The sequence below is a fragment of the Populus alba genome, chromosome 15, assembly GCF_005239225.2.
Source record: "Populus alba chromosome 15, ASM523922v2, whole genome shotgun sequence".
In the NCBI taxonomy this organism is placed as follows: domain Eukaryota; kingdom Viridiplantae; phylum Streptophyta; class Magnoliopsida; order Malpighiales; family Salicaceae; genus Populus; species Populus alba.
The window spans coordinates 15,984,164-16,009,317 of NC_133298.1; the positions used below are offsets into that span (position 1 = coordinate 15,984,164).

The window sequence follows — 25,154 nt, forward strand, 5'->3', positions numbered from 1 at the left end:
CAAGGAAACTAAAGAGATACGGGAGAGTGCACAGTTGTTTTTTGATGGAATGGTTCATTCGGTCACCATTGAAGATTTGAACAGTTACTCCACTTCCCTAACTTGAAAGACAAAACACTGGTTACTTACATCCAATTCACATAATGTGTATAGAAACATATAAGCAAAGGTGACAGTAGATATCTGTCATGCAACTTGCGAGCTTATTTTCAGAATTTGGAATTATTAACGAGTGAAGAGAGCAGATCTTCCTGTCCTGAATTGATAAGCAAGTTTTTCCTTCTGTCTGATAAATTCTGTCGAGTTGGCCCACCAACATTATAAATTTTTGCTCATATCTGGTTAGTTTGACAAGCATGAACGCCTTGGAATTTGCAGTTGACCAGTCCAATTTTTAACCTCCAAGAAAAGGGTTTGCAGGCATTGCCTTCTGCTTGTTTTCCAACAAATTTCATCAAATTTTTAACCTCCAAGGCACAGTCCATACAAGTCCTTATAATCATTAAACAAATAATTTCCCACTTTCTTTCAACAAATTTCATCACCTGCTAGACAGTTAGATAAGTGAAGATACAAGTGCATAACCATATATCCATCACTTTCCATGAAATTATCAAGCATTGACCACTTTGCAGTCCTGATAAGATTTTAGCCATTGAGAATGATGCGCAAGAAATTTATAAGATGTTTGGTCAAGAGCGGATATTTGATAACCAGATTTTAGTTATGTAACTTGTTCATACTTCATATAAGCCTCACTATCATTGAACATGAGAAAATCCAAAGGTGACAGTGACAATTGTCCTCTTGCACATAGGAAGAAAACAATAGCTTATGACACAGAAAAGAGCAGTTATATGATAATGAAGTTCACTTCTAATGGTGACCCAGTTGAGCTCTTAGGCTCATGCTTTAAAAAAATATAGCCATTCGCAACTTCTCACATATATCGAAGCAATACTGTAGAAATTTTCCTGATGTTCATTTCCTCATTTTTCTAAATGTAGACATGATAGTAATTAATCGGTAATTCAAAAAAATAAAACCAATAAATTGGTGATTAATCTTGTCTAGTTTCTTCACCCTAGTCATTTTCTACCTAAAACAAAACATGGACAATAAACTTAGAAGAAAGTTGGAACTTCCAAATCAAGTTAACAATATACTCTGTAACAAATGCAACAGCAAACTCATTGCTAAGCCAAGCCATTATTAGAAAATCAACCTTTATAAAACGAACATAACAAATAATGATAATATTGAGTCTGAAACACAAGGATGTCATAAAACCTCACACAAGCTTCAAGCAAAATATCTTTGTAACGTACACAGGACAATGGATATGCTTTACAGCACTCAGGCAAGAAATGATCTTTACCAAGTTTGCCTGAACTTTAGTTGTGGCACGTGTCGTTCTAGTAAGAAATGATCTTACCATTTTCATATCCTTTCTGAACACGTTATTTCACCTACATTCTGCATAATGGATTGCAAGTGCAACTGCATACCAAATGATCTTTCATCTATTTCACCCTCATCATGAACCTTTTCTTTCACCTATATAAGTTCAAATCTTATTTCTAATCAAAGCTACATGGAGGTGCTTTTGATTTGTCACTCATTCTGAAATGGAGTTCTAACAACACTTGAAAGTGGGTTTTCGCTTCTTCTTTTCCCCCTTTCAGCTAGAAATGAGCGGCAAGATGGTTGCATGTTATGAATGTATGATACATCACCTTAGTTACCTTTCCCACTTATGTAGTCATCTTATCTTGCATCTAATCTAAATTATGAATTTGAGAAGGTATTATTATGAGTTACGCAAATGTTGGCCCAAAATGTTTTCCATCATCATGGTCTTCAAGATAATTTAAGACAGTAATTTTTATGATCAGAACAGACTCTCCATACAAAAATTTCTAAAATCAAGTGCTTTAACAAGTCTGAAAGTTGATGGACTCAAATCCTTATGTTGTTCTAGTAACTAACGATTCGTCAGAGCAAGCGAAAACCACTAGATAAAGGTTTTCACTGATATCCCTGACAACATCCACAAATTGATGAAGCACACTCAAAACTGCAGTCTCTACTAGCCGAGACTTGTGTCTTTTGCAATAAAATATCAGGTCAATAACAACAAAACATCTGAATGAATATTGTGTAATTAAAATGGCTAAATTTAATTATGTTGTTTCACAGAAAATATAACATAAATCTAATCCATGGAATCAAAACTTGGAGCATACCAGCCTAATTCGTTCAAGATTTTCTTCATTCTTTCTTCTTGTCCTTTTGAATCCCCAAATGCTGTTGTGAAAGGGTAGACATAGGTAACTTTTGTGGCCATGGTCCTATAAGCAACTACATCTCCTCTTACCAAAAACTCAAGGACATCCGGATCAAATCCTCCATCAACCTCAGCTTGTAAATATTTCCCTGAAAGGACCAAAGAAATGACTCAGAAACTAAAATGAGCATGAATCAATGCATCTACTATCACAATCACATCTAAAATGCACAACGAAGTATATTAAAGTCCTAAACTTGTTTTTGTATCTCTTGTGTCTTCTTCTTCTTCCAAATAATCCATAGGTCATAGTGTTCAGTGTCTTTCAGAAGTTTTTACATGGTATGGCTGCATTTATATGGCGTAGACTGTAGATTTACCAGTTTACAAATTCAGTTTAGTCGAAATACCATTTGGGGTATCTTCAATGACTTGAATCTTGGCATTTCTCTGCGTTTTCAGGATTGCTTCCTCTAACTTCTGCAATAGTAAATTGTAAACCAAATTAGGGATAATTTAGCACAGTGGAAGATAAGTAAACATGTATTTCAACTTTAAAACCTGAATTGCCTTCTCTGTATCATTCTCAGGAATCCTCCATGGGAATGAAAATGATGAAGATTGCGGATTCGTTGAAACACAACCTGGGTTTGTTGACGGGCAAGGCCTAATTTTCCTGCAACAACAGAAAATTGCACAGAGTCAAAAGTTTCGATTCAAAACAACAATGCCATACAAACCAAACCACCCACATTTAATCCCAGAAAGTGGGAACAAAAAAGAACCCTTTGAAGAACACATGAAGTCTGATTAACATACCCATTTTCTAGCCCAATCTGCAAGTTCTTGGACTGAGAAAATGGGGTTGTAGGAGAGAGAAGGGGAGGCTGAGAGTTAAGAGAAGGGATAGCCAAGGAAGGCAATGGAGAATTTAAGGTAACAGTGAGGGCTAAGGAGAAGAGATTGGTGAAGAGAACGGGTTTTGGAGTAACATTTTGTGAAGTAAAGTTAGTGATTTTGGAGGTTGAAAGATGTGGAGGAAGAACATGCCCAATCAAGCTCATACTTGTTACGTTTGTTATCCTTTCCTTTTTCCAGCATTTCATGCTGTCCTCTCGACACAAAAGACCAACAAACCAAGGGAAATTTTGCATGTCATGGTTGGACTCTTATATATTTTAACATTCCCGCAACAAGAACAGCAATCGTCGATATGTCCGAGTGGTTAAGGAGACAGACTTGAAATCTGTTGGGCTTCGCCCGCGCAGGTTCGAACCCTGCTGTCGACGTTTTTCCAATTTTCTATCTGACAAAATAGAAAGCCGAGAGAGAGAAAGATGATTTTTATTTGTGTAGGGTTTTGTTCCAAAAACATTTTAATCTCTCAAAACCCATGTTTGGTTTCTAAGAAAAAACGATAGACAAAAAGAATAAAGATCTCTTTTTTTGTTCCTCAAACAAAGGGAAAATGGAATATAATTCAAATCCCATTTCACCAGCAACACCACAACACTCAAAAACAACACAAGAACTAGCAATAGAAGGCCAAAAACATCTAGAAGAAACAATCCAAGCTGGTTACCAAATCCTTTCTTCTATGAACGATGAGCTTTGCAACCCCGCTTTATGGTCCACCACCTCCACTGCTACTACTGCTGTCACTTCACCCATTACTTCTAACAATGCCCAAAACGGTGCCGTCGTCATTACTGTCAATGGTGATGCTAATGCTGCTGTATCTGATTCCACTCATGAGTTGAGTGGTGGTGGTGGTGTGGGTAATGGAGCTCTTGATGAAGCTCGGTTTCGGTATAAGAATTCGGTTGCTGCTCTTCGTGATGTTCTTGCGGCAATTCCTAATTCTCACAAGGTTTATTTTCTTAGAAACCCTAACCCTAGTTTTCTTTTTTTGGTGATTTTCTTGCTTAGATAGTGCTTGGTTAAAAGGGGCATTTCTTTTCTAACATTTGTGTGTTTTGATTAAATGTTGCTCTAATTAGTTGCAAAATGTTATTATGATGTATTAAGATAGAATTTGGGGGAATGCTGGATAGTAATTGATTAAAAAAAAACAATTTTTACCCTAAAATTTTGAGACATTTTTGTGTTTTGATTGGAATTTTGTTATTTAGTCTCAAATTGTCAATCTGATGTATATAATAAGTTGGGAGTCAAGTGGAACTTGCTGTTAGAAATGTTTAAGCTTCAATACTTGATTAGTTAGTGATCTAGACTATGATTTTTTTGGGTTAACTGGAAATGTTTATGGCTTCAAATTGGGAAAAATTGTCTTTGTGATTTGGTTATCAAGCTAATAGTGTGGTTCTTTCATCTTCCAAAATAGGCAAAACCTTTTGAAACGAGTTCTCCAGCAGATGAAGCTGAGATTAAGAAGTTGGAAGAGCGAGCCTCCAGCCTAAGTAAGGTAATTTGCGGTGAATTGTGAAGTCATATGGGGTAATAGTTTTGTTGAGGTTACGCAGTTACTATTCTCTGTCTTATAATGGCTCCAATAGTACAGCTGTATGGCACTGGGCTGATTCTTTGGATTACTAAAAAACTCAATTTATCTCATATAGTTATATGGTTTCTGAGCTTCTTTGAAGTTTTGTGTGCGTGTTTTCCCCCTAATATCTGCACGAATTAGCTCTGAACTTGAATTGTTTTCATCACAGGAACTTGCAAAGAAGAACACAGATGTCAAGCTACTCATAGATCAATTACGAGAGATCATTACTGACATATCTACATGGCAGACTCCTTGTTCTGTCTGAAGTTCGTTCAGAAATCATTATTTTGAAAGGGAATGCCTGAGAATAAAGGACTGAGTCTTTGTGAGGTGATGGTGTCTATCTTGGCATTTTCTTTCTTTGCGACACTGATATACATTAACTGTAGATCTCTAGAGCTAGATAGTAAGAAGGCGATTCTGGGTTAGCAGAAATTAGTAAAACCAAAGAGATTTTGAACAAGAGAGCATGGGTTGTATATCTTGATAGAAATTTCTGGTACAAGCAACTTTGATTGTTTTTTCATACGCAATGACATTCCCTGTTTGATCACTACATGAAGTGATTTCAGACATTGTTACTTTTAATTTGTAATGTCTGATTTTTGCTGGCTTTGAACCCCTTAGGAAATTGTAGCTGCATCTCATGAAATAAACAATTCAATTCCTCCACATAGTGGCCTTACAATATAAATAAAATACTATCCCCAACATGTTTTAAATCAGATTACCAAGAAATTAATTTGAAGTTACTTTTTTTGAAAGCACACTCTAGCTGTAATGCTTTGTTAACAGACACAAGGGTCTCCTGTGTATATGCTTGTGGTAGCCTGCTCTCTCCTTACCCAAAGTTTTACCTTTTGAAGGTAATTTAATGTTAGGTTTCTTACCTATAGTTTTACCCTTTGGAGGTCATTTAATGTTAGGTTTCTCATCCAACCAAGTCTGTAACAGAGCCATGATACGTAATCAGGTCAAACATTGTATCAAGGCAAGGTGACCTTCCTAGAAACTGGGGGGCATATACAGGTAAATTTAAATTCTCTGTAAAAGCCTGTTTATTGCACTGTTTGAGCAAACACCTTACAAGTGGTTCAAGTTTCTTTGGCAGCGTCATTGATGGCATATTTAAAGAGAAATCGTTGACGGACCTTTTTAGCAGAAAATGTTGATTCTCTTATAAGCAACTGATGTTGAAGAACATCACCACATGTCCTGCGTGTAGGACAGGAAGGCCGTGTATTGTGGCCTTGCAATCCTTTTTCTCGCAGAAAATTTGATTCGTCATTTTTGCCTATCCTTGTCTGCTAGCTACCGTCAGTACAGACCAAACAGAACGAGGTCCCTTCTGCATTTAAATGTGGGACTGATCTTTGCATCTGTTTTGACATTGAATACCAACCAAATTTTGGGTAAAAAATAAAGGATGTCGTGTTTGGTTAAAGATTGCGCTCAGGCTGCAAGCTGAGTTGACATTCTTCACGTATATTTATTTTCCATTTACTACTGCGCTCATCCCATGGTGATGATTCATTGTATGTGGAAGAAAAAAAGAAGGGTTTTCCCCTGTTTGTGAGATCACTTTAATAGGTTCTTGAGTTGATGTGATTTTTGGAATAAATTTATGACAGTATCTCCCTGCCGGAACTAATGAAAGAATGGAAGAATGTCATTTTGAGAGTTTAATGAACACCACAAATTGCGTGCTTCTGCATCTTATAAGTCTTTTTCATAGGCAAGTATTACTGGAGGCGTGCTCATTTATGAACACAAGTAGCCTGTCTGGCCATTCATGACGAATGACTCGAGGCTTGTGCTTCGCTAGACTGTTTGCTTCGAACGATCCAAGGTAAACAAAATCGTTCTGCAGGATAACTTTCCTTCTGCTTTATTGCACTCTACTTTCACCAATTGAATGACAAATGAAGCTACACGGTTTTGAACAGATGAACAGAGGGAAACCCCCCAGAGGATTAACAACTAATTGTGAACTGAAGATCTAGTAGTGAGCGATGATCTCATATCTACAATGGCAGATTCATCTGCTCCTAAATTGATAGCCTCTTTGCTAGCTCTAATGAACCTTGTAACAGAACCTTCAACATAATCTAGAGCTTCTTTTACGTTCATTTTCTTGCTTATCTCATCTGGGAAGCTGCTCAAGAAGTGGTCACCGTTAAGAACAGCAGCTAGTTGAACTACCTCGCTCTGGAATTCGGATAATGAACTATCTTCTTTTGCTTCTGTTGTTCTCAGAGGTGCTACATCTGGCATGGTCACTGCAATGAATTTGGAAAGGAGAACTTAAAAAAGAAAACAATCTATCTCCACCTTAAACAAAAGTAAAGAAATTGTGCATTGATAAGACTCTTACCTGGGCAGTCAGTTCTGGGAGAGGTTAACTCCCCAACAACTCCTTCAAATGTGCCGGCCCATGCATCTCTGTGTGTCAAGAAGTTTGAGGAGAGGTTGAACACTTTCTTTATGGTTGCAGGAATTGAAGAGTGCTCGAACTCTGAGCTTGGAGCAGGCCCATTTGGGCTACTTATCACTGAAAAAGAAACAAATAATGCTATCAACACAGCAGAAAATGAAAGAGGGAGCGTGGAACAACAGAACATAACGTCCATGCTTCAAAAGTCAAAGTGTTCAAGAACAAAGTAGCTAATGACATTAGGTAACAGCCAAACTTCACATGAAAGATAAAAAAATAAGCTTACCAGTGCCTTTCTTGATCCAAGGAGAGACCATAATTGTCGGCACACGAACTCCAAGCCTATCAAACTTGAAAAAGGATGGGGCAGGGCCGGTGTTCCCGTCCGGGCTGGGAACATTGACGTAAGGAGTCTCGACATGGTCATAAAACCCCCCATGTTCATCGTATGTAATGACCAAAAGGGTCTCATTCCACTGGGGACTGGCTCTCAATGTCTCATAAACCTCCTTAACCAGCATTTGACCATTAGCAACATCATGAGATGGGTGATCATCATTTGCAGGCAATCCTTTAAGATCAAAATACCTTGGTTCAATCACAGTTAAGCTTGGCAGATTCCCTTCTCTAGCGTCTTTCTTGAACTTGAAATCAAACAGATGAAACTTAAAAATATACTTCAGTTTCCTCATGTTCCTAAAGAACAAAGTTGTTGGAATGTTTTGGAAGTAAATTCCAAAGTCCTTACCGTTCTCGTGAAGTGAATCAAAGATTGTCTTCTGAGGATATCCTATAGCCAATTGCTTCTTAACATGGCTTGTTGAGCCATGAGAAGTAGCAGAATACACAAACAGCCTATTGGGTTGTGTTGGACCGGGGATTGAAGAAAACCACCTATCAAAGACTGCAAATTCCCTTACAAGTGTGGCATAAACTGGCACAGATTCAGGCCTAAAGCCCTTCATGACAGTTTCAGAGAGGTTTTGTGACACGGAGAGAGCTTGTTCAACAAAACCACTCATTGAAGGAAAAGGGCTATTGCCAAATACCTGTTGCTCCACATCTTCAAAAGAGTGTCCAGGATCTGGATCCACAAACTCAGCATCATCTGAGAAACAAATGGATGGTGGGCCTGGATTCTTGGTCGATACAGGATTGCATTCAGTTCCAGAGACACCATTGATTGCTGGATTAATAGATTTCTTCATCCAACCAATCATATGATCAAAAGATCTGTTTTCCATCACCAAAACCACAATGGTCTTGATGGGGCTTGGTTGTTGGGTCGTAGAAACACATGAAAGTGTAAGAAACAGCAAGAAAATGGAGGGAAATGAAGGTGGCTTAGTTCTGAATCTTCCCATTCTTGTTTTTTTCTCTTGCCAGGAGATAACCCTCTTGCCAAAAGTGGGTTTGCTTTAGTTTTGGCCTGTAAGCTTATCTGCTTTCTTGTCTTTATAATCAAATAAAAGAACTCAAACAGGATCCTCTATTGTCTATTGATTGCCAGTGTCAAGTAAATTAGATTTGGTATCTTATACAGTTATCTTACTGGTTTTGGCCACAGAGAGAACAAAGAAGCTTCTCTGTTTTTTTTTTTTTTTTTGGTTCTTCCTACGCTTTTGCTTTTTATAAGGGAGGTGGTGGTGGAAATAAAGGGAAAATGACATTTTGTGTGTTTAATATACTGATCGCTTTCATAATTCTAGTTAGATTTCAGTAAACATGGTCAAATGTACCCAGATCTTTAGCAGATTCTGTTTTCTGTGATTTGATTATATATCTTGCTACATAAATAAAGTATTTACTTCCCAAATGTAGAATTTAACCGTTACTAGTTATTTTTAAAAATATTTTTTATTAAATAATATATAAAAATAATTTTTTTAATTTATTTTTATTATCAGCATATTAAAATAATTTTATTAATTATAAATAAAAAAAATTTAAACCAACTTAAATTTAAAATAGTTTTGAGTTGATCTTTGCCAAATTTATTAAAAGATTGTTTGTCATTTTGTTTCTGATTATAATTATATTAAAATGCGTTTTAAAAATATATTTAATTTTAAAAAAATTAATTTGATGGTTATTTTAGTTTTTTTCAATAATTTTAATTTATTGATGTAAAAAATTAAAAATAAAAATAAAAATTTTAAAAATAATATTATTTTAATATTTTTTGAAGTAAAAAATTTTTGTACTATAATATCAAATATAAGTAAACCTAATCATCTTTAAAGAAAAAAAATAGATTGTGTTTTGATGGAGCCGTAGATTAACCCGTCATATCACTTAGGTTTAAACTTTCATCTAATTTTTAAAAAAACAAATTGAATCATCAGGTAAAACTAAATTTAATAACATTTTTTATTTACAACCATGAAGAAAGTAAATATACTAGAAAAAACAGCAGGGTTCATTCCATGGAAAACTGAGATTTTTAAAACTATTTAAAAAAATAATAATTTCGGTTAATATATGTTAATATAAAAATATCATTTATTATCAAATAAAAAAAAAAAGATCTTTAATCTCACAAATTTATTAAATGAATGGGAAATACATGAAATTATGAAGATCGTTAATGGTTAAATCTCGTGTTTTTTTCTGCAGTGGAACATGAAGGCATCTTTAATTTATTTATTTGTTTGTTTGTTTGTTTTTTTATGAGAGCACGTAGTTTTATTTGAGCTGGCCGCATAAACTCCAGAATTGACAGGTTGCATATTACCCCGTGATGGAATTAGAGAATGACAAATAAAATATCAAATATGCTTAATTAGCTGGCACTCGATAAAAAGTCTTCCAAATCATATATATATATATATATATATATATATATATATATATATATATATATAGGCAATATGTTATGTTAAATAATGTTACTTCACACGGTTTCTCGCTGGTGGATAAAAAAAAATTAACTTAAGAAATAATTTTATATTAACTATTTTTTTGTAAAATATTTAAGAAACTTTATAACAAGTGAATTAAGTTTAAAGATTTACTGAAAAATAATTTTTATTAATCAATTTTTTTTATAAAATATTTTACAAGAAATAAATACAAAAAAAATTTAAAAAAATGTTTTTTTTAAGCGAAACAAACACGACATAAGAAATTATCGTAAATGTAGGGGCACTAATGATAGAAGATAAGCATGTGTTGCTATTGCATGCGTGGCAACTTTAGGGGCTTCCACTAGTGAGTGACACGTCATGAAATGGAAAAAGAGTTGAAGAAGACAAATGAAAGGGTATGAAAGGTCAAAAACATGAAAGATTAGTGCTTTGTCTGTTCCTGCCTAGAACATCAATTTTCAAGCACAATTTAACTCTCTCTGCTGAATTAGCGTTCACAACTTCAAAATATTTTTTATGATCCATTTTTCCTTATATAAACGTTGTTATTATTATTATTATTATCTTCTATTTAAATGCAAAATTTTCATCCTCAAAAAGAAAGTTGTTTTAGACTCTATGTATTTTTTTTCTTGAATAAACTGAAGTAGTTGTCATGATCCATTTTTTATCCTAAAATTTTTTATTTAATTTTATTTTCAAGATGATAATATAAATGAAAACGAGAAAAAGAAGAAGCTCCGTCCTCCGTGAGTGAAATAAGAAGAAAAAAGGGAAAAGGTACTGGACCAGAGAGGAACCAGGAGGGTGCCTGGGTCCACAGGCGACAGAGGAGCACTTGACCTCTGGGATCAGGCGTGGGGCCCTAAACTCACGGGTACTAGTAGAAGATTGAAGAATATCTCCGTTCCTGCTTTACCTAATTTGAAGCACTTGATCCTTCAAATCTACTATCCATCTTTCCAAATCTGTTTCGAAGCTCTTGTGAATAGTTTACTTGGGGTTTGTCGTCCAGGGAGGGGTTTCAACAAGGATTTCATCGAAGTTTTCTGCCAGAAACTAAAGCAGAGAGTAGAAAGACAACAGATTCAGCTGCGAAATTAGAGTTTGATCTTTGTCAGCCATTGTTGATTTCTTTAAGAGTGTTTCTTCATTGTATGGTGCAAAATGTGGTTTTGTGCAGCTTCAGGCCTTACTATTTAGTCTTTTCTGATATTTCTCTTGCCTTGGCATGTACAACACCAAACACTTGCATGGAAAAGTCACAGTCCAGGCCCTTGCACATCAGTCTCCATTTAAATGTTTCTGAGCTCCAATTAGTTAAATCCCAGGTGATGATATCATAATATCCTCCTATTTCAGTCTGAAGCAAATAAATTGAGAAAAGAATATAATATGAATAATTTATCTTTTCCCTAAGTTCTGCCTAACAAATTAGGTCGCTGCCCGGAAACTGTGAGATGTAATGCACCTTCAGAACCTCAAAGGTTTTCACAATTCCTCGGCCTTGCTGATATGACATTAATTTGATGTTTCCTCTGTAGGAAAGTTAACCAGCATAGAATGTAGAACAGAAATATTCCAAAACAGTTAATTTTCCAAACTAGCGAGGGTTTAATTCAGCCATGTTTAATCTACAAGCTGGACTTTAAGCATTAAAATCACCAAAATGGGATGATAAAAACAAAAAAAAAATGAGAAGTTGGAAATTAGCATAGAGAAAATTAATGAAGGAATACGACAACTCAATCTTTAGACACCAGAAAAAATTCTATGAACCCGCTACCGATACTGCAATATACTGAAAATCTAAGCACGTGAAGAATCATATGCAGTATGATCAACATCAGAGAAAAAACTGTGAAAACTAGCACTAAAATGTTTTAAGCAGTTCAGTTGCCTTCCACTGGGCCAGAAAATTTTACTTTATTATTGGTCTTCATCTTCCTCTGATTCCAACTGTTGGTTCCACCATTCATTTATCTTTAACTTCATCATTTCGTATGTGTTTTGATCCTCTGGCCCTAAAATACATCGATACTCTGCCTTCAATTCATCAATCCTTGACGCCATCTTTTTCAACTGTTTCTCACGTTCATTGAGCTCCTTCTCGCAATAGAGTATTTTCCAAACACAGAATTGGATTAATAAATTGGAGAATGAGTTCATGAACTAGGCTTCTTTCAACTAAGCGTTCCCCCAGTTCGCTGCCACAAAATTCATCATTCTGGTCAGTATCTGAGTACTCTTCAAGAGTGTCCACTTTCTTTAATTTCTTCCCTTCTTCATCGGAAAATCCCATTAGAACCAAGATCCTGTGAATTACCTTCGAATTGTCATCCTTATATTGATATTTCAGCGAACTAAAGAACACTTGAAACAATGCGTCCTCAAAGTTAATCTTTGGCAATGAAAACATGAGATTAACAAGCATATGAGAAAGCTCAGTTGCCAGTTTAACTACTTCAAACCTTGATTTCTTTAACGGTCTCCCAATCTTCATCTAATTCAACATATCCCCTTAACCATTCCATGAGACTCTTTTTTAGTTGATTTTGATCTTTCTCATCTTCATTCATCAACTACACATCACCTTCTTCTTTCTTGTGTAGGTAACTTTCATCATTACTTCCACTTTTGATGTCAAATTTCCGCATTACTTCTTTAACTCCTTCCATATTAGTCAAAATATCTCCGCACCATCAGATGCTTCTTCTTGCTCGAGATCATTAGAGGAACTACATGCTATCTTTTCAAGGAGACACTTCTTCTTAGTACAAAACCTTCTCCACTCTCCTTTTCTTGTTCTTGTTCTGTATTTTATATGCCACTCTCCGAAGTTTGTAACAGTTCTTTAAATTCTGGCTCGGATTCTTCTATATTTTCAGCGCCGAGAAATCCTTCTTCCTCAGAATCATCTTCCTTTGATTCCTTTCTTCTTCAATATCTCCACAGTAACCAGTCAATATCAGCTCCTCTCCTTCGAAAGTCTCCAACTCAGCCAACCTCTTAACTCCTGTATCTTCTCCTTCCTCGGGTCCATAAAGGTCACCATACTTCTTGGAAAAAACTATCTTTTTTCTTACTTGAAGATTGGTCGTTTGATGTTGAGTAGAAAGTGCCAAGCTTTTAAACCTACCATAAAGCTGATCACTGATTTCTTGAGCAGAACCAATCTTTGGGCTTATTCCTTCAAGATTGTGTCTTTCATGTTGACCAGAACGTGCCACTATCTTTACAGTATCTTGTTTTCCTTTTCTGATTGCATTGTAAGGACTCAACTGTGAAGTTGGAGAGTGCTCCTCAGAATCATCTGTCTTTGACTCTAATGTATCTTCTTCTTTGTTGATTAATTCATCAATCTGATCTATAATATTCTTTGTGGTTTGAGCTTCAAGATTGGATGTTAGAGGAGATTGAGTAAGATCATTTGTAGTTTGATCTTTTCCAGCCATTGTTGATACCTTCTTTGGGCTTCCTTCAAGGTTGAGAGAGAGAGAGAGAGAGAGAGTGATGAGAAGAGTTTTTGAGGAAGTGGCGCCAAAATGTGGGTTTTTAAAGAAACGGTTATTCTGTTATGGATAGTTGATTGTTTCACAAGCGGGTGATTTATAAATATATTTCGTTGGGTGAAAGCAACCGTAGGAGAGAATAAACTGCTTTATTTTTATTTATTTATTTATTTTGGTTTTGAGAAGGTTTATAATTAATTTGTTACTTTAATAACCATTGAAAATATATTATGAAAAAAAAAGTATACATGTACATTTATTTCCATTACATGTAAAATAAGTTCTTTTAATGGGTTTTTATTTAACATATCATATAAATTCAGCTCTAGATATTTCTTGTCCTTGTTTTCTTTCCTTTATTTTTTTTATTTTTTATAATTATTTTTTATTTTTTGATTATTCATATTTGAAAGTGTAATTATAATTGTTTTTCAAGTATTTTTCATTCAGAAATATATCAAAATAATATATTTTTTTATTTTCAAAAAAATATTTTTAATATTAATATATCAAAATAATTTAAAAACATCAAAAAATTATTAATTTAAAGTAAAGATAAAAATCAAAAAATTAAAATCAAAAATTAAAAATATTTTTGAAACATAAATATAAATAGGGTATCAGCTTTTGCTATTGCGGCCAAAACAATGTTTACTCAAAATGTATTTATTTTTTTGTTTAAATGTACCATGCATCTGTTAGCTTAATCTTTTGCTGGTTTGCCCTGCCCTGCTTGCATTGACCTACAAACGCTTGGCTTGAGAAAAGCAACAAAGGGGCAGGAAAACTTGCCTATGTCATTTGTATTTTTAAGTAAATTCTAAATTCGAGGGCAGTGTGAAGGTTTAATCCATAGATTATGAGGCTTATAAAAATCAAGAATAAGCAGCAGCTATTGTTCTTGCAATGCCTATGTTTAAATTTGAAAAGCAATCAGAGCTGATAACCAGCGAATTTCAAGAAAGCAAAGTATAGAATAAAGCTGGATGGTCGCTGTATTTTCTGTACACAAAAATCTCCATGAAAGAATACACAGAAGTGGCAGTTATACAGGCGAAGCTACACGATAATCAGAACCAAGAACGTGATTTTCTTGTATACTTGTATAGTTCTATAAAACATCAATCAAAGGAAAATCCCATTGCAATCAATACCTGTTTGGCCTTTTAGATCAGAAGATGTTAAAGATTGAATGAGCTCGTAACTTTTAGAAGCATCAGTAACCAGACCTCTTCAGGTATGCTAATAGGCCTACCCCAGCAACTAGAGCAGCGCCTGCGGCAAGAGTACTGTATGCAGATGCCCATGCATCTGCTTCGCCATAATCGAAACCTTCTGACCTAGAACCCTTCCTTCCACATTTTCCTGAGTAATCTAAGTGCAACCTCAGACTCTGCAGAGTTCATCAAAGAAATTAAGAATGCTGAGCTTAACAGATCCTTTCAGAAATAATAATTGCTGCAGCAAAACAGAAACTCATCATGATTCCTGAGGGCTGTTTCCATTATAGTTAGGGTTTATGTTTTATATTGTTAACAAACAGAATAACACCTTTAAAGCAAAAATTCAAGGCTCTTTCTAAAAAAATCCAAAATCTGGGAAAGATCAAGGCTTCTAAAAGAGATAAAAGCGAACATTCAATTTACACATGCAGGTCAAAATCAGGATAAACCATTCTTAATTATAGGGATAAAAGGGAATGGAATGTGGTTTTACTAGCACTTCATAAAATTTTATATTATTACCTAAAAATGTGGAACCCGAAACAAAAGGAAACTTACCTTTCATAGGATTAAAAGGGGGCAAACTTATTCTTATTGTAGGTTAGGAATACATTTAAGTTATCAAATAGGTTGTGTTTGGTATGAAAGGAAGGCAGATGAAAAGTTACCCTTGTAATTTTTCACCCCCCTTCCCCCTTGTTTGGTACGCAAAATTTGGAAGGGTAAGGGTTACCTTTCAAGTTGAAAACCGTTCAAGGAGGAAAACTTTTGGTTTTTCTGCTTTCCCTCTGATTTTTTTTAATTTAGAATCAAAAGTTTCCCTATTTTTCTTAATGCAGCATTCAGGACCCATCAATTTATGTATATTTATTTTTCTAATAAAATTTAATTCAAGGTATAACACTCCTACCAAACACATACCAAACTCCTCTAACATTTCACTCGTCAACAAATTTTTTACATCCTTAATCTTGCCCCCTTAACATTTTCTCTTCAAATTTTTAATTCCATACCAAATTTAACCTTAGAAGAAAAGACATTAATGAAGGCAGCCTAGTAGCTGTGTGGGGAGAGAGTGTGTGCATCCACTGGCCCAAAAAATCCCTTCCTCTTTTTCATCTAGGGTCCAATATAAGCATATCCAGAATAATATAATATTCTACTGCAAGGTGAGTAGGTGACTGCTGCATTTGGTTTTTTGAGTGTTATTCAGGTTGCGCCACTTTTTTTTTTGTTTATACGTAACAATGTTTGTATAGAACTTAGATTGGAAAATAGTAACTTCATAGTCTTTCATGTCAAGAGGATGATCCATGGAGAACTAATCTCAAAGTTTATCGATATCAGTGTCATGGCCACCAATAACCCATCCTCCAGGTAATTTTGTCCCTTAATTTAACTAATTTATCCCATTTTTCTATAGAAAAACATCAATGACAAGCAGACATCTGAAAATACCTTCAAACCAGCTGATCTGGCATGCTCTACAGCTGTGATGAGATCACTATCTGATGCCAGAACAACTTTGTCATGGTCTTCATCTTCATACTTTAGAATGCAACCACAAGTTAGTATGAAATCAAGATAAGGAAAATCACTAATTCAGGCTATTTATCATAGTGCGAAGTCCATAAAACATACCAGAATTTGAGGTAAGTTGTTACAGTTAATGTCATCCCCTAGCCTCTGAAGGATTGAAGTTATTATATCAGTCAGATTCCGGGTCTCTACGTCAAAAGAAAGCCATAAACAAAGTCAGCTACCTTTTATATGTCAACTGTATTTTCGTTAAGTGAGCCCGGCATTTCACAGCATTCAGCCATTCACATCTCCTAAGCCAAAGAAGCCTAACTTCACGAGTATAACAAATATATGTTTGTACTCTCTAAAGCAAGTCACCTGGCAGTAACTTGCAATGAAATGCAAATTCCATAAGCTACATATATGACAGGTGCAGTGGGGAAAACCAAATTCATGACCATCTTAAAAAGCCTAGTATAAAAAGCAAAACAAATATCCTACCACAAGTAAATCTGTGCATTCGCCCCCTTTTGTCTTCAATTTTAAAAGAAACTGCATTTGGATACACTGATGATGGATAGAGAAGCGATCTCCCAGCCTCTGTTCCTTCAGAAGCCAATTTCAAGGAACCTTCACTGGCATGTCATCAACTACATGTAAGTAAACCAAATAGAAGAAATTGAAATGCTAGCATAATATTAACACCAAAACATCTAACCTCCGCGCCTCCTCATTGTCATCATTAGGACTCAAAGCCATGGCAGAGTCCCAAAACTTCTGCATCATTGTGTTTGCAGTCTCATTAGTTGCTGCAGCAGCGCTCCCGACCTGATTAATGAAGGGCCCATGAATGCTTTTGTTCTTCTCAGAAATAACCATAGCATCATATATTCTCCTCAAGACCAACCAACAATATAAATTTACACTCTATGGGGAAAATAAAATACCACATGCATGCCACCTAATTAATTAAACACAACATACATCGAATACAAGCTGGAAACAGATATATGAGGAATTTTTAAGAATACTTGTTTTTTTAAATCTAACATATTACAGCTATTAATAGTCCATTGTCCTCCACTCCACCATGGGTTGGATAAAAAAACAAATCAGCCAAAAATAAGTGTAGCCATTAGCAACATATTTTATGTAGCAGCAAGAAAATGTTTTATTGTGAACCAAGATTTGTTTTTATTGTGACTCAAAATCATTGTGAAGAGCTGTAAGAACAATCGCCCACTAATGTTATAAAAAATAATGTTGTAAAATTTCATGGATAAAAAAAGATCAAACAATATTTAATCAAACAACAAACAAAAAAAAATATAATGATCAAATAAAATCTAAAAAAATCATGAACAAAGGTTAAAAAAAAAAACTCGATAATACCATTAAAAAAAAATGGAATTTCAATGGTATCCAATAAAAAAAACTTCAAATCATTTTTTATCAATCTATTTGAATTGAATAAAAATTAAAATTTAGGGGCAAAAAACAGGTCAATCACGTGTGGGCCTGCGTGCCTAGCCTATTCAAAAGAGGCTTGGTCCATGAGTCAAGCCTCTTATTTTTATATTAAAGGGTTAATTAAAAAAAAACTACGTAGAAGATGCATCGCTTCTAGTCTAGAATCTGATGATTAAGGGTCAATGAAAAGTTGGGCCATGAGTATTTTATGCTCAAAAATTCATTTTTCAACTCATTTTTTACCCAAATCACCTAGAAAACACTCCAAAGACCTTTAAAGACATGCATGGCCTCAAATAACCCAAAAACTAGTCAAAAAAACATAAAAATCTCAAAATCAACCCGAATTAAAAGATTTCCTAAGGTCAAATCTACCATTTCAAGTAAGGGAAATGACAAATAACACTTAGGTGAAACTCCCCTCATTAAATATAACCCATTAACACCAATATCAATCTTTTTCGTGGTTGGAATCGGTATCAATCATGACTTTCTCACTCTTCAATTGAAACCTGGCGACTCTATCTCTCCTCCCTCAAAACAAAGACTGAAAAATAAAAATAAAAAAATGAAGTTTTGAAGCAAAATTGAATTTTCAAAAACTAAAAGGACAGAAAGTTCAGAAATTGGAACATAGGACCAAAACTAAACTTTTCACACAAACTTTTAAATTGCCAATTATTTTCCCTTTGTCTCTCTGTCTTTCAATCTTATCCTTTTTTAACAAATCAGAAGCAATCAACCATTAATTTGGTCACAAAAAGATTCAATCAAGGATAAAAAAATTCTGATGATCAAAACAAAAAAGAAAATTCACTGCAGCAATCCAAAGTAAATTGTGAGAGGGGGTATAGCAGCATGATGTACAGCAAAAACACCGTGTTTTTTAATCCAAAGAAATAAGAACTCGTTCCAGGTCAATAAAACTTGCAAAGGGAACATTGTAAAGCACTACATAGTCCAAGAAAGAAACAGACTTGGCTTACTGTGGCCACTGCAGCGTGAGTGATATGAATTACATCAATGACAGCAACTATGTTCCCATCTGCATCCAACCATCCAAGGTCATCAGAAACCAAAATGACTGGCTAAAAAGCATTTCACTCTTTATCTACGAGGATGGCACCTCTGTCTAGAACAGGAAGGTGCAAAAATTTCCCATCATGCATGGTGTGCAGAGCATCAACAATTGGTGTATCAATCGTTGCACATTCTGGATTGGGAGTCATGACCTGTAGAAAAATTCAAAGATGGCTGACTCAACCACTTTCTTCCATTTATCAGAGAGAAATATTCTTCTATGTTACGGGTCCAAGTCTAAGTTTTGCACGTCACTGCTTCATTTAAATATGTTAAAAAGGTAATATCTTTCCTAAATTCTCACTATGAGATCAACTTGAAAACATAATTGGATAATGGCTTTCTTAGAGGGTAGATATACACATTCTCCATGGTGTTAGCAGATTCTATATCATTACAAATAGGAGGATACAGGACATGTGCAATTTTCTTTTGATGAAATCCCTCAAAAGCATACTACGCTGTCTGAAGAAGAAAGATACCTTCTCCACAAGAGTTGAATTTGGAGAAAGATTTTGTGTTATTACACGCATCAGGATATCCTTTGAACTGAGAATTAAAAAAAAAAAAGGTGTATCAATAATAACAGCATAACAAAAACTTCCTGCTGTAAGATTTAGATGCAAACGCAGATAACCAATGCAATTTTAACTCTATTCACTTGCTTGTTAGATGCAATTTAAAAACAAACTCACGTAAAAATTCCTCGGGCTTTTCCATCCACTGTCACTACTGCACAGCTTGATGAAGATTCGAGCATCTTTTTTGTAACTTCCAAAACAGTTTCTGTTGGTGATACAGTTACAATCCTGAAAGATACAACAACATATCAAATTAAACAACTTGCAGTCCGTTTTGTCCACAAATCCTCTAAGCAAACAGTGGTAGAAGTAGAATATCCAAGATAAACACTCAAGAAAACAAATTATTACCTACTTTGAATTCTCTGGAATTATCGTAGATATAGCAGGCCTAAAGATCCGCTCTCTAAGTGTCTCAATGAATGTATTGGTTCCTGTGTGTGAACCAAAAAAATAAAAAATAAAATAAAACAAAAGCATGAAGAAAAGTAAGGAATTAATTCTACACTGCATTATGTAGTAACAAAGTAGCCGGAAGGACAAGCAGTCACAAAGGTTATTCAAAAGAACACTTTCCACTAACCAGATATGGATGTCCCCCAATTTTTTTCAACACCTTCAACAGCCGCAGCAATTGCTTTTCCTTTTTCTGCTGCCCTTTCCATACGAGCTATGGCATCGTATAAACACTTTGCTATATCCAGTAAGGCAATAACCTCTCCATTCTCAACAACAGGTAAATGTCTGAATTTTCCTGTTGATTATTAATATCAGGACCATATCCAAATGGTAAGATGTAACAGGGTTGCAGGGTTGACATGCATCTCAATTTATTACAAACCTTGAACCATCTTCTGGAGAGCTTCCACGGCAAGAGTTTCAGAAAGAACAAAAACAGGGTTCCTGGTCATAACTTTTGAAACGGGTGTTTCCTCAAGATTAAGCTCACGAGCAATCACTCTTGAAACTAAATCCTACAGAAGGAGGAAATAAGACAAAAATATGTCCATGTTATGATAAAGGCAGCAAGAGGCCTTCCACTAGTTTCTTTTGTCCTGACAACATAAAATTTTAGTCATACCTTATCTGTAAGGATTCCACAAAGTAACGTATTAGAGTCGGTTAGCAATAAGGCATCAACTCTATGAGCAACCATCCGACAGCAAGCTTGATAAATGCTTGTGCTTTCTGGTACTGTCAGGGCCTTCGACAGACGCAAACGTTTAACTGTGCGCTCTCCAGTTAGTCCCCTGTTTCAGATGCAGTTGTAAATGGAAGGTTACATTAATGGTGATGTAGCGATCATTGTTGCCAGACCTTCCAGTGAATATAGATATTTGTCATGTGAGCAGCATGCCAATCTATCTATCTATCTATCTACATAATCTGATATCACTATTATGTCTCCTAAAATGCATCCAGTGATGAAGTTGCCCGAGAGACTGATTACCTAAACATGAGGCCAAAGCCACGCCCAGAGTTTCGTGATTCACTAAGCTCAAGCATCTCATTGCTGTATTCGGGAGAAGTGGGAGAAGCATGAATAATAATGATAGGATATAAAAGAATTCCTCATGATCACATTCTGCAACTCAATCAATCTATTCACTGTCATTGATTCACAAATTTTCTTTTTCCTTTTTATTTGCTGAGAAAAGAATAGATCCATTACCAAACACGGCAACAAGAACGAACCTAAAATCCAAATTCATCCTACTAGGACTCTCCTCTCCACCCTCAAACGCAGATTGTTTTCCTCGTTAACCAAACTAATATTCATTGAATCATTTCAATAGCTCACAATTGCAAGCAACAGTCAAAATACAATTCAAAGCTCTTCTCTTCGTATCCCACAATTTATTATGGTCAAGTAATCTCTACAAAAAAGCCGTAAACTACATGTAACAACTAAAAAAAGGCAAAACCGATATTTAAAATACTCCAAAATCATTGATTTTTTGCTTCATTGCTCTAGTTATTAAATTAAGAAACAGAAATAAAAGTGGTTTTCAGAATCAAACATATAAATAAATAAAAACAAAAACTCAGAGCAAACATACATAGAGCGGGAAGAGGTGAGAGATCTCCTAGAACCATCAAGACCTCCTCCTCCATTCTCATTAGCTTTTTTCCTTCCCTGGAACGACGAAGACGACATACTTTTCCTCGACGAACTTCCTTGACTTGCCATCTTCACCACCAATAATAACAGTATTCAGAATCAAAATCCGGATATATTTTGATAATTCAGGGAATAATCACGATAAGCTGAAATTAGTTTTCTTTTTCAAAATTTTCCGGTAAAGTTCTCGCGAGGTCGGGATTTCCCGGGAAAAATGGACCGCCCGGCGAGGCGAGGCGAGGGAAAAGGAATGCCTTAAGAATTGAAAATGGAGAGAGAATTGCTAGAGAATGGGGAGAAAGGCCAACGATAATTTTGCACGTTGCTGAATTGGCCCCATTTTTTTTAGGATCTTACCTTTTCTTTGCTATAAAGGGGTAAAGGTAAGATTTTATTTTAGTTTGGGTAAAACTTGTAAATTTCCTTTCATGCCTCGTAAAAAGAAATAAACAATGTCAAATTGATTGTTTGGGACGATGATTCGTCTTTTTCTTTTTTAAATCATTTTTATATATTAAAATTAAAAATATGTTTAAAAATAAAACTCAATATTTAATTTAAATTTACTTATATCTATCTAATATATCATTATTTTAATATTTATAAATAAACATAAAATCTTAAAATTTTATTTTAGGTCAAAACAAGTATTAACAGTCTCTCCGAGTCTATTTTAAATCAAATGTTTTTATTTATATTTTTCTTTTATTTTCACAACCACTAATATTAAAATCTCTATTTACACTTATATACCTATATATTCGTTAAATTATATTTTATGGAACATATAAATTAGATTTTGAGTGCACAATTAAAAAACTTTTCACTTCTAGAAAATCACATTGACAAAGTTAAGGCCCTAATAAAAATTTCTTGCTGGGCCACTAATCTTGTTGACAACTATAATAATTTTAATCTGTTTAAACTTCTGTTTTTATTAGATGATACAATATTCTAAAATACAAAACATGATTCTCTAAAAACAAAAATAGAGACAAAATAATTTTAAATGGTTTAACTTAATTAATTAGGTTATTATTTTGTTATTCAAAAATTATCAATTTAAATATCATAAATTTTATAGTTATTAGAAATTTATCCAGTTATTAACTTTAAAATTTTAAAAATTAGTTAAAATAAATATAAATTTGTTTAATAGAGTATATATATATAATATATATATATATATATATATATATATATAGAGAGAGAGAGAGAGAGAGAGAGAGATCCTTTTTTTTTGGTAAGCAAGAGAGAGAGAGAATCCGTCCACCAAAGTTCATTGAAAAATGAATCAGTGGTGATTGGTTGACAAGATATTCGTTAATTAATAGCATAGTTGTTGGATTTAGTTTGGTTTAGGGTTTATGAATTAAGATCCATTGTTATATTTTTAAAAGAAAAATTGTTTTGACTCGGTCTAATTTATATTAGAATTTGTCAAATCACGGATCAAACTACCTCATCGCTCATATTTATATGGAAGAATGTAAAAAAAGATCTGAAATAAAACCGAATGCACGGTAAAAAAAAATACTCTCCTTCTCAGTCGATTCATATCTTCATTGAGATGGATTAATTATAAAAGTTATTTATCTTCATCAATATCCATGATTGCATAAAAAAAAAAATTAAATTACGCAACCCAGCACACCAGATCCGAGCATATGCAGCTGCATTAGTTATGTTTGGTGGTGCCGCCGTGATTGATGATGGTTTTTCATGTCGGAGAGAGACTGTTTTAGAGTTCGTTTGTTTATGCAGGTGCTATTGGCCACCACAGTGTTTCAGGTGGTTTCGATGGCGGAGCACGGTGGTTGATGGAGGTAAAAGAAACGGGGCGAGAGAGAGAGTGCTTAATGTCATTTTTAGAGAGGAGGGACGAGAGTGGCTGTCCTAATCAATTCTTTTCCGATGACCGCTTTTTTTTTTTTTTTGTTTTTTTTTTGGTTGGAGATCCCGCGGTGGCTGTTACTGTAAAATTATTCTCCGTTGAGCGCGTGAAATGCAACATTGATGACCCACACGTTTCACCATTTTATTCATGACGTGTCAGCCCTCCAGCTCATTTTGGAATCCTTGTTCTCAACTAATCCTTTCTCGTAAACACAATTATAGAACCTTAACCCGGATGGATTGATCTGAAAAATTCATGATTTCAGCCATATTCAACATCGGTTTTATGTTACTAGTTAACTTGATCGTGACTTAATTAACCTAATTAAATATGATTAAGTTGACTTTAAGAATTAAAAATAATAATAATATTGTTGGTAAGTTGATTTAATAATCTAATGATTCGGGTTTTTTTATGAATAAGTTTTCAGACAATTATATTTCAAATAAAATAAAATTAAAAAACCAAAATCAAAGCTCCAAAAGACAACCAAGCTTAGCTTAATTAACTCACAGCGCACGCGAGACAACTCAGCGAAGTGTTATTTAGGATCTATCACAGTTTGGATAACACACCTATGTTGAGATTAGCATGGTGTTAATTAAATTGAGGAAAATGGTGCTATATTGGGTTGGTTTTTATCGTTGGTAATACAGTTTTTTTGGCATGGACTATATTGGTTATTATTTAATTAACAAGAAATAAATATATACTTGTTCTTTATTTTTTTTAATGTTAATTTTAATTTTGAATTTTTTTGTGAATTTGATTTTTTTTTCAATTTTTTCATTTAATTCAAAATTCTAATTTTTCATCTCATTTATTTTTTATGTCAAATTTAATTATTTTTTTAATTGCTATTTCTTTTTGTTTTTTGTTCTTTTATATAATTGAATTTTTCCTTTCAATTTCATCATTCGATATTTGATTTACTAGGAACTGAATTTCATGGTTTTTCTAAATGGAGTTATTTTAGTTTAGTGATTCAAGTCACGGGTTTGAAAAGTTAATACAAGTCGATACAATTTTTTCACTTGTTTTCTTTTTAATTTCATCATTTAACGTTGTTTATTTTGAAAAATAGGCTTCCTGATTTTTTTTGATTTCCTTTTACTCAAGTTATTATGATCTCATGATTTGGATAGCAAGTTTGGTCATTAACCCGAGTAGTTTTTAGGTTATTTTTTAATATATTTTTTTTTTATTTCATCCATTAGGTTCCTTTTAAAGTTAAGCTTGTTTATTTTTTTAATTTTTCTTTTTATTAAGCTATCTCATTCACATGATCTATCTTGTGAGATTTGATGACCTTACATATGTTTACAGGTGTTTTAGTTTTTTGAACCTCTTTTTGTTGACTAAATTTTTTTTATTTCGATGTCGTTCGGAATTGCATTCTAAACAAAGTTTCATTAAAACTTTTTTAAAAAAATATTTAAAATTATTTATTTATATTTTCATATTATTTTGATATGCTGATGTCCAAAAATAATAATAAAAAATTGAATACATTTTTAAGAAAAAAATATTTAAAAAAACAACTTCTATCATATTCTAAAACACCCCTTCAATGTTCTATATGTGGATTGTTAAGGATTGACTATCATTTGTTTTCTAAATTTTCTTTTCATGAGGTTGGCTCAACCTCACA

The 25,154-nt window shown here is 34.1% G+C and overlaps 4 protein-coding genes and 1 non-coding gene across 11 annotated transcripts; 2 read left to right on the forward strand and 3 right to left on the reverse strand.

Moving 5' to 3' along the window:
• Positions 1-2,074: 2,074 nt before the first annotated feature.
• On the reverse strand, positions 2,075-3,404 carry LOC118057410 (thylakoid lumenal 17.9 kDa protein, chloroplastic). Its single transcript, XM_035069970.2, has 4 exons — positions 3,107-3,404; positions 2,849-2,963; positions 2,698-2,767; positions 2,075-2,436 (listed from the first exon to the last, which is right to left on the reverse strand). The coding sequence occupies exons 1-4, from the start codon at positions 3,391-3,393 to the stop codon at positions 2,216-2,218; spliced, it is 693 nt and encodes a 230-aa protein (XP_034925861.1). The 5' UTR covers positions 3,394-3,404; the 3' UTR covers positions 2,075-2,215.
• A 90-nt stretch (positions 3,405-3,494) lies between these two features.
• On the forward strand, positions 3,495-3,576 carry TRNAS-UGA (transfer RNA serine (anticodon UGA)). The gene has a single exon. It is a non-coding gene; the product is annotated as a tRNA-Ser (tRNA).
• A 41-nt stretch (positions 3,577-3,617) lies between these two features.
• LOC118057411 (mediator of RNA polymerase II transcription subunit 30) lies at positions 3,618-6,240 on the forward strand. 2 transcript variants are annotated; one of them, XM_073404782.1, is made up of 4 exons: positions 3,618-4,157; positions 4,632-4,712; positions 4,963-5,089; positions 5,888-6,240. In XM_073404782.1, the coding sequence occupies exons 1-3, from the start codon at positions 3,756-3,758 to the stop codon at positions 5,059-5,061; spliced, it is 582 nt and encodes a 193-aa protein (XP_073260883.1). In that variant the 5' UTR covers positions 3,618-3,755; the 3' UTR covers positions 5,062-5,089; positions 5,888-6,240. The 2 variants fall into 2 exon arrangements, with proteins under 2 accessions (XP_073260883.1, XP_034925862.1); XM_035069971.2 differs by lacking the exon at positions 5,888-6,240 and having other exon boundaries at positions 3,620-4,157; positions 4,963-5,406.
• A 418-nt stretch (positions 6,241-6,658) lies between these two features.
• Positions 6,659-8,828, reverse strand: LOC118057409 (non-specific phospholipase C6). Its single transcript, XM_035069969.2, has 3 exons — positions 7,517-8,828; positions 7,171-7,347; positions 6,659-7,075 (listed from the first exon to the last, which is right to left on the reverse strand). Exons 1-3 carry the CDS (start codon positions 8,592-8,594, stop codon positions 6,777-6,779), a joined length of 1,554 nt encoding a protein of 517 aa, XP_034925860.1. The 5' UTR covers positions 8,595-8,828; the 3' UTR covers positions 6,659-6,776.
• A 5,735-nt stretch (positions 8,829-14,563) lies between these two features.
• On the reverse strand, positions 14,564-23,564 carry LOC118057580 (CBS domain-containing protein CBSCBSPB5). 6 transcript variants are annotated; one of them, XM_035070208.2, is made up of 15 exons: positions 23,247-23,564; positions 21,545-21,675; positions 20,566-20,734; positions 20,326-20,458; positions 20,068-20,238; positions 19,840-19,918; positions 19,599-19,712; positions 19,386-19,452; positions 18,950-19,055; positions 18,810-18,868; positions 17,072-17,181; positions 16,855-16,988; positions 16,474-16,559; positions 16,291-16,380; positions 14,564-15,002 (listed from the first exon to the last, which is right to left on the reverse strand). In XM_035070208.2, the coding sequence occupies exons 1-15, from the start codon at positions 23,283-23,285 to the stop codon at positions 14,826-14,828; spliced, it is 1,665 nt and encodes a 554-aa protein (XP_034926099.1). In that variant the 5' UTR covers positions 23,286-23,564; the 3' UTR covers positions 14,564-14,825. The 6 variants fall into 6 exon arrangements, 3 of the variants coding, with proteins under 3 accessions (XP_034926099.1, XP_034926098.1, XP_034926100.1); XM_035070207.2 differs by having other exon boundaries at positions 18,801-18,868; positions 23,247-23,562; XR_004688979.2 differs by lacking the exon at positions 14,564-15,002 and adding an exon at positions 16,596-16,731 and having other exon boundaries at positions 16,474-16,518; positions 18,801-18,868.
• Between the last annotated feature and the right edge of the window lie 1,590 nt (positions 23,565-25,154).

Coding starts and splice junctions, on each gene's coding strand:
- LOC118057410 (XM_035069970.2), bottom strand. CDS start 3,393: ATGAAATGCTGGAAAAAGGAAAGGATAACAAACGTAACAAGTATGAGC. Junction 2,768..2,848: donor ATACAGAGAAGGCAATTCAG/GTTTTAAAGTTG, acceptor TTACTATTGCAG/AAGTTAGAGGAAGCAATCCT. Junction 2,437..2,697: donor CATTGAAGATACCCCAAATG/GTATTTCGACTA, acceptor TGGTCCTTTCAG/GGAAATATTTACAAGCTGAG.
- LOC118057411 (XM_073404782.1), top strand. CDS start 3,756: ATGGAATATAATTCAAATCCCATTTCACCAGCAACACCACAACACTCA. Junction 4,158..4,631: donor CAATTCCTAATTCTCACAAG/GTTTATTTTCTT, acceptor CTTCCAAAATAG/GCAAAACCTTTTGAAACGAG. Junction 4,713..4,962: donor GAGCCTCCAGCCTAAGTAAG/GTAATTTGCGGT, acceptor TTTTCATCACAG/GAACTTGCAAAGAAGAACAC.
- LOC118057409 (XM_035069969.2), bottom strand. CDS start 8,594: ATGGGAAGATTCAGAACTAAGCCACCTTCATTTCCCTCCATTTTCTTG. Junction 7,348..7,516: donor TTGGATCAAGAAAGGCACTG/GTAAGCTTATTT, acceptor TTTCTTTTTCAG/TGATAAGTAGCCCAAATGGG. Junction 7,076..7,170: donor TCCCAGAACTGACTGCCCAG/GTAAGAGTCTTA, acceptor AATTCATTGCAG/TGACCATGCCAGATGTAGCA.
- LOC118057580 (XM_035070207.2), bottom strand. CDS start 23,285: ATGCAGCTGCATATGCTCGGATCTGGTGTGCTGGGTTGC. Junction 19,919..20,067: donor TTGGGGGACATCCATATCTG/GTTAGTGGAAAG, acceptor GTTCACACACAG/GAACCAATACATTCATTGAG. Junction 15,003..16,290: donor CCAGATCAGCTGGTTTGAAG/GTATTTTCAGAT, acceptor TGAACTCTGCAG/AGTCTGAGGTTGCACTTAGA.